General features: G+C 40.5%; 1 protein-coding gene across 1 annotated transcript; it reads right to left on the bottom strand.

Moving 5' to 3' along the window:
• Positions 1-5110: 5110 nt before the first annotated feature.
• Positions 5111-7401, bottom strand: LOC131223453 (pentatricopeptide repeat-containing protein At5g48910-like). The gene has a single exon (XM_058218882.1). The coding sequence runs from the start codon at positions 7288-7290 to the stop codon at positions 5392-5394; it is 1899 nt and encodes a 632-aa protein (XP_058074865.1). The 5' UTR covers positions 7291-7401; the 3' UTR covers positions 5111-5391.
• Positions 7402-8342: the final 941 nt, after the last annotated feature.

The following is an 8342-nucleotide window of genomic DNA, read 5'->3' as shown; positions in this document are numbered from 1 at the left end:
CAGGGACATTTTCACACAGGCTCGAGTGGAGTGGTTTGTGGGATGTAGGGGCACGTTCCATTCTTATCCAAGGGTCACAATAAAAAAGTTAATACTTTCCTATGAATGAAATTTCCAGGAGCATAGCCCATCAAAAGTGGTGACTAATGGATGAAAGGCCTACCTCACTAAGCCACGGGCTGCATTTTACAATGTTTAAAAAAAAAAAAAAAAAGCACATTAGGATTTTATAATCCCTTGTCAGATATGTTTTCCAACAATTTTCAGATTGAAAATCATACGAGGGACTATAACCTTAATAAATTATTATTATTATTATTATTATTATTTTGGAAAGTAAGAAAGACTCTCTTATTATTTACTCAGGGAAAAGCCCAAAGAAATGCAAGAAAAAAGAGGGCACGAACCCCTGTGGACAAAAAGAAAAGGGAAGAAAAAAATCCCCACACCCCGGGCCGAGGACCAAAAGCCCACACTTCAAGTTAAGGAGAGAACAAAGGGGGAAAATAAAGGACAGAAAATACAAAAGAGGAGAAGACACCCACTCTCTTAACTAAGGAGAACCCACATCCCAGGCCAGGAAGCTCTGTTGCAAGGATTAGGTGGCTAGATGTATCTAACGGAGCATTAGTAAGCTTCAAAAGAGACCCCTATGGTGCTTTGAAACAATACTAGTCTGGCACCCAAAGCAGGAGACGAAGGTGTGAACTCGGTGAGCATATAAGCGCATCTCCCAGGAAGAAGCTGAAAGATCTAATAAAGCACACAAGATGCACTTGGATGCTAGCACCTACAATATAGGCAGAATTTAGTCTGAAAGTACCAAGAAAGAAAATTTGGAAGCTTTCGCCCCTTGGTCCTAATAAAATTCTGATATAGTGCCATGAATTTCAAGTGGATCTATTGTGGTAAATGTTGGAAGACTGGTTTTCCAAATATGGACACTAAATACAGAGCATACAAGGTGGGAAAAGACGTGATCCAATCGAGCAAAGGAGGAGGAAGTGCACTGTACTTGTAAGGATCAACATTTAAACCAGGGATGCATGTGAAAAAAAAATGGTGAAAAATTCAATTAGGCATTTGGACTTCACCAAACCTATATTCCAAATAGATTTTATACTGTAATGGTGTGAGGTTTGCAAGCCCCACAAACACTGCCTCTCAAACGTTTTCACATGGCACATATGCCTATGTGGAAAGTTTTTAGAAGTGCGAGAATAATCAAGTTTTCAAAATAAAATGACTAAAATGCTTCTACAGCAATTATTTGTATAACATATGCAACCATTCATTATGGGTGCATGTATCATTTTGGTGATAGAGACAAGCTCCCACACAGGTTATGCCCAACCTCAGACGGTGATTACATCTAGCGCTAGAGTTTAAGGATTCACACAGATAAAGAGGCAAGATCTAAACATATCTGCCTATTGAATTATAACATTTATATTTCAACTATTATAAGAATCCAGGATGATAATGCATATGGAATCAATAAATTCGATCACCGTTGTTGATCATTGATGTGAACCAGAGAGACGAGTGGCTCAAATCTATGATTTATGTGATGGATAGGATTAAGATGCACGCACATATGCAATCTAAGAATCTAGAAAGAGAAACTCAGATCATGATGACGCCCACACTTTGCGGATCTTCTTGGAAAAGATGGGGTCCACCATACAACAATATAGTTAGAGATTATCACAATATTAAAATCCATAAGCATGTTTCACAAACCTAAAATTTCATTATTAAATTTTTTTTTTCATGGGTGCATACATCGATCATCATCTCACAAGAGATCCAAGTGTTTCATCACAAAAGGGGACCACACAATTGGAAAGATCTTGTCAAAAAACACTTCGCCACTATTTAATCATGTCCTAGATCAGCCCACAAATGGCCTATTAAGGTTTCCATAGTGATTCTCTCAAGAGAGACTGAGCGCGGTTTCAGGCCGCCCACTTTTACACATAAACATAGGCCTTGCACAAGTTATCTAGATGCCATTGAACAACACATGATGGTCTCCCTTTCATAGCAAATGAATGTCCCAATAATAATATCACAAAAACCATTGAAAGGCTATGATGATGGTAAATGAGCAGAAACCCAAACTTGGGCCCACATAATTAAGAAAACTGTAGACAACACTTAAACAACAATTGGTGTTGTGCATGGCTTTCACTGAGTGGGGGCCCACTATTTACAAAAATTGGGCGAAAAGGATGCAAAAATCCTCTTGATCAAGCAAAAAAACGAGCAGGCTCACCTTTTAATTATGATGGCCTATTTCCCAAGCCCACTATATTTCATCATCTTGTTCTTTAGGGACTCAAGAAACCCATCACCTATTTCCTCTCTCACAGCAAGATAACCACGGCTACCTCTGGTAGTGTCAATTGGCCAGGTAGAGGCGTATAGGGGTACTCGGATCCAAACCCACCAATGGGTACTAACCCATACCCATATCCATGTCGAGCCTCAAATGGGCACCTATACCCATAACCTCTAGAGTGTTGTACTCATTAGGGTATCATTGAAATTTAAAACAATCACCCATACACACATCATTTCCTCTCAGAAGATTACATTTTATAGTAGAGATTAAGAAGAAAAAAACTACAGTTTTTCTTAAACAAAACATAAAATATAGAATATGATAGCATGTTATTTCGAATTGGTGAATGTTTTTGGGATGGTTAGAGGTCTAAAAAAAAAAAAAAAATCCAATGGTCCTATTTTAACAAACAAGTGTTAGAAGTTAGGATTGTTTGACCAATATAATTTTGGGATTGTTACCTAACGACTATGATTTCCACAATGTACTTAGTATTCGTTGAGTTATTGTTTGTCACATGTACAGTTTCTGAGTGCTTGTGTATCGAGCGTCATATACAGCCCGAGTATCAAATAATTCCACATTTTATTATGACTCTTGATTTGGTACGTAAATTCTACATGGAGACTTTTGATTTAGTAGATAAATTCTACAAATCCTAGCACTTCTACAACATGCTAATTTACATCTCAGATGGGTCACATGCGTAAAGTTTGATCTAGAAGGTCTGTTGTTTTATATATATATATATATATATATATATATAGTACTTACATCTCGGTACCTTTTTGAAAATGTTTTCAACAAGCCAACTCATTAATTAAGTAATTATCATCGGACTACCTCCATCATATTTCTCATATTTCTTAACAAAAATTAGGGTTCATATTTCTAAACAGAAGTTAGGGTTGTGTTGGCAGTTTGGGTGGGCCTGGCTATGACGTTTATGTGAAATCCACCTCTAACTACCGGGTTGTCACTTCATGTTAGGCCCAGAACCCAAAAATCAGCCCCTTTCATGATTTGAAAAGATCACAAGATTGAAAATAATGTACAGGGCAATGTTCACCCTCCAAACTATTTCCCTTGGTGTGGTCCACCTGAATCACGGATGGGCTTATTTTTGGGGATCATGCCTAAATTTTGGTGTGGCATCTAATGGTTAGAGTGGATTTCATATAATCATCATGGTGGGCCTCATAAAATTCAAGGGTGGACATCTCTCTCAAATGTTTCCTTTATTGTGGTCCACTTGAATCACATGTTAGCTTAATTTGTTGGTCCTAGGCATAACATTAGATTACATGTCTACTGGTTGGAGTGGATCAAACATACACAAAACAGTGCGCCCATCAAAAATCAAGGGTGGATGTAGCCTAAATTATTATTTTTTTAATATCTCAGCAGAAATTGGGAATAATTGGAGAGGGTGCCCACTGTGATGTGTATGTGAAATCGACTCCAACCATTATATGTGTAATCCCACATTAGGACCAGGGCCAAAAAATCAGGCTGATACGTGATTTAGTTTGGCCACACCAAAGAAAATAGTTAGGAGAGAGACGCCCACCCTTGATTTTTACAAGATCACCATTATGGATAGATGAAATCCACTCCAACCATTAGATACCACACCAAAATTTAGCCCTGGGTCCAAAAAATAAAACTCATTCGTAATTCAAGTGGGCCACACCAAGGGAAATAGTTTGGAGGGTCTGCGTTCCTTGTACATTGTTTCCAATCATGTGGTTCACCTGAATCATGGATGGGGCTGATTTTTTAGCCCCAGACCTAGCATGGGGTGATGCACCTGGTGGTCATGCTGGATTTAACATAAACATCATGGTAAGGCCAACTCAAGCCTCAGATTTCCATTGAGAGATCTAACCGAAGATACACTAATGATAATTACTTAAATTAATGCGGTAGCTTATTGAAAACCTTTTGAGAAAGGTATCAAGATGCAAGTACCATATGAAGTAGTATTTTGTAAAATTCCCTTGTTGATTTATATAATCAGGTTTGGTGGGGTTAAGAGTATAACCACACCTGATTCATTCATTAACCGGGCTAAAAAATAACCCAAACCCACACCCACAACCTTATAGCTACACCCATACCTGACCCATGTTGGCCCAGGCTGGCATACCCATTGGGTGCACCCAGCTGTTGACACCCCTAGCTACTGCATCTCTTCTCACAGGAAACAGAGGGACCAGCAGAGGTGGTTGCCACGGCTGCCACTACAGTAACTGTCGGCTTGGCTATTGCTATTAATTTTTCTGGAATCCAATCGACGGTGTGATTCCATAGGTAAGATCATGAAACATATACATATGCAGAGACATCAACTAGAAAGCCACAAACTAGAAGTGTAGTTATACACATCCTTTGAGCCATGCCGATCCAATGATGCACGACCCTCTAGGCTAATTGAAGTGCGGTTAGCCACAAACCTTGGCCTGTAATTGGATGGCAATTGATGCGCAGTTGTACAAGATGTCCCCCATTTCAGAGCCAAAGAGATCCCATCACATGCCAGAGGTTGCGGACTAATTGAAGTTGACAGTGTATGAACCAAACGGCTCTTACTGCACCTGGAATTGATGAGGAGAGATGGCAGCCACAACTATCACAGTGAGAACTTCACAGTTGCTCATGGCCTAACTAGCATGAGACTTGCAATGACACCATATAGTAAAGAACCTTTTAATTTGTTGGGATGATTACTGATCACAAACATTATTTGAAAACACTATCCTCTTCAATCAGAATTTTAAATTGGATCATTTCATGTACAGACTCTTTGTGATTACTGGACATTCGAGTTATGAATTAGCACATCAAAAGAAACTCTGGCCATTTCATGTGCTTCATTTGGTGAATGAGCACTCATGTCCATTTATCTTTATGAATAACACTTACCAGCATGTGCGGCCTGTCATCCAATTCTCTCCTCTTCAAAAAAATGAACAGCCTGTGATATCTTTCAGATGGATGGTTTCAGATCTCTAGAGAGTCCCATGAGTACCATAACATAGATATCACCAATATTCATTGCACGAGCATACTCCATTCTTGAAATGATGGAAGCGGTTTTGATCCCTAACAATGATTTCACGACCGTAAAGTTTTGATACAAGTTTTGTAACGGAGTGGCAATCAAGGCAGACCCTAAGGTTTTTCACTATGCGTATAGTGCTGCCTGGGATAGTATTTATCAAGCCAAAAGCAATTGCTAACTTTTCACTGTGACGATATAATGCAGTCTCCTTCTCTTCCTCATCGATATCAGCCAACACTTGAGAGGTATCAGGGGTATAACCTTCTTCGACCTTCAACCTTTGCCCCATCTCCTCTACTGTAGCATATATCTCTTTGATCTGAGGATGAGACATGTCCCCTGCGTGGAACTCATGGGCCACATTATCCAATTCAATCGAACTACAACCAGCTATCTTCTTCACTCCCCTTTCTTTCATCAAGTTTCTCACTTTGCCAGCATCCACCCATCTGCCTACAGATGCATACAGATTTGCTAGAAGCACATAACAACTACTATCATCAGAAGCTAATTGAAGAAGTTCTCTACCAATGCGCTCACCTATGTCGACATTCCCATAGACCCTACATGCACCTAGAAGGGTCTTCAAGACCACCACATCCGGCTGCCCACTCATACTCCTCACCAACCCTTCCGCTTCTTGCAACCGTCCAGCACGACCCAAAAGATCAACCATGCACCCATAATGCTCTGTTGTTGGTTCGAGCTCATACAAGTCCTTCATTGCCTCAAAGTACTTCAACCCTTTATCCACCATCCCTGCATGACTACACGCCCTCAGCACACCTACAAATGTAACATCAGTAGGCTTTGTGCCGCTTGCTAGCATCTCCTGGAATAGCTCCAATGCATCCCTTCCATGTCCATGCATCGCCAATCCACCAATCATCGCATTCCACATCACCACATTCCGTTTCGTGGGTCCCATCTTCTCAAATAACTCTAGTGCATTTTCTATACTACCACACTTGGAATACATGTCCACTAGTGCTGATCTCAGGAAGATACTCGATTCCATACCTGAATTCTCAGCATAAGAATGCACCCATTTTCCCAAACTGAGCGCACCCAAGTGAGATATTGAAGGAAGCACACTCACTAATGTCCGCTCATCAGGCCTAAATCCGGACCTCTGCATGGTTTCAAAAACCTCCAAAGCCTCTATAAATCTCCCCAAATGCACAAAACCTGTAATCAATGCCGTCCAAGCAATTAGTGTCTTTTGGGGCATTTCATCGAACAGTCTCCGAGCCATTTCCATGTCCCCAGATTTTGAATACCCATCGATCATCGCATTCCAAGAAGTGATGGATCCAAGGTCTGACTCAAAAGCTCGATGAGCAGAGTCTAGATCTTGAATTTCCGAGTAGAAACAGATAATGGAGCTTGCCAGATGAGCGTCAATCTTCCCAAACTTCAAGATCTGGCCGTGGATTTGTTTCCCTTCTTCAGCCGCTTGTGATCTCAAACATGCTTGGATCAAGAACGAGAAACCAAATTTGTTGAGCTCGAATCCTTCACTCAGCATCCGAACGTAGAAAGTTATCGCCGATAGAGGGAATTCGCTCTGTGCGTGGCCTCGGATCATGAAATTCTTGGCAAAGAGAGTTGGATGGGGAGTTGTTTCAAACACGGATAGAGCATAGACGAGATTTTCATGAATGACAGAGAATTCGATGATGGCGTTAACGGCGGACATGTCATGGATGAGAGAGGTTTTGATGAGATTGGCATGGATCTGCTGGAGTTCTTTCATGTTCTTACAGAGCTTGAGCAGGGATATGATGCTACTGCTGCTCCTGGATCGATATGATCTTTTATTTCTTGGATAATTTGGGATGGTGGGGTTTGTTGCTATTGATTTTACTGTTGTTGCCATTTGAATTTGATGACAGAGAGAGTTGCATGGGGTGCTTTTTGGCGGGAGGTTCGTTCCGAGGAAGAGAGGTTGAGTTGGGAGATAACGATTTTATGATCACAAAAAAAATTAAGGGTTTATTAAAAAAAAACTGCCTGCATTTTAGTCGATTTTCAAGAACACGCCTTCATTTAAAGTATTTAAGATAATCCACCTATTTTGGGCCGTATACATATAACCGTTTCGCATACGATTTTAGAACCGTATTATCTAAAAAGTGAGACAAAATAGTGCGAACAGCAACGTCCGCCGTTGAAACCTTCCTGGAGCTAACCTTGATGTTTATATACCATCAAACCGTTCATAGAATTATTACCAATCAGATAAACTGTAGGAACAAATATCATCTTGATACGAAACTTCTTTCACTGTCAGGCGTTCAATCCCCACTGTTTAGTGTGGTATGGCCCACATGAGTTTTGGATTAGCCTAATTTTTAAAATCCTGTCCTATTGTGGTCAGGGGATTTTTCACAGACATATCTTTGGACCCCCACCGCTACCGGCACAAAGATATCTATGGGCCGGCGGTCACAGCCAATCTAAAAATCACGGTGGGCCCAGAAGGTTCAAATGTTGGGCGTCTCCATCCCCACTGCTTATTTTAGTATAACCCACTTTGAGCTTTTGATCTCTCTCTTCTTTCAACTCGTGTGTAAAATGAGTTGATGAATAGATGGGATGGAGTGGATATATCACAATTTGTGGTGGGCTCCTTGGAGCTTTGGGTTAACCGTCGGTCTCAAGTAACTGCACCCCAGAAAAATCGGGATGGGCTTAAATTTCAGCCCTATGTTGTATTTAGGATCATTTTATAAATTGAGCTAAGGAAATGGATGGACAGAATAGTTATAGCCTGATACTAAACTGGGGACACCATAATGCATGTCTTTCCACACTTTCCATCAATTTTACCCCACTCAAGTGGACTGCATAATAAGAAACACTGCAAATTAAGGGGGTATTAGATAGGATTAGGTGGGATGGAAATGCATTTGGTCCTTACAATTCCAT

The sequence above is a fragment of the Magnolia sinica genome, chromosome 13 (genome assembly GCF_029962835.1).
Source record: "Magnolia sinica isolate HGM2019 chromosome 13, MsV1, whole genome shotgun sequence".
Lineage (NCBI taxonomy): Eukaryota > Viridiplantae > Streptophyta > Magnoliopsida > Magnoliales > Magnoliaceae > Magnolia > Magnolia sinica.
Note: the sequence above shows the minus strand (reverse complement) of the source record. Positions and strands in the feature narration are given on the sequence as shown.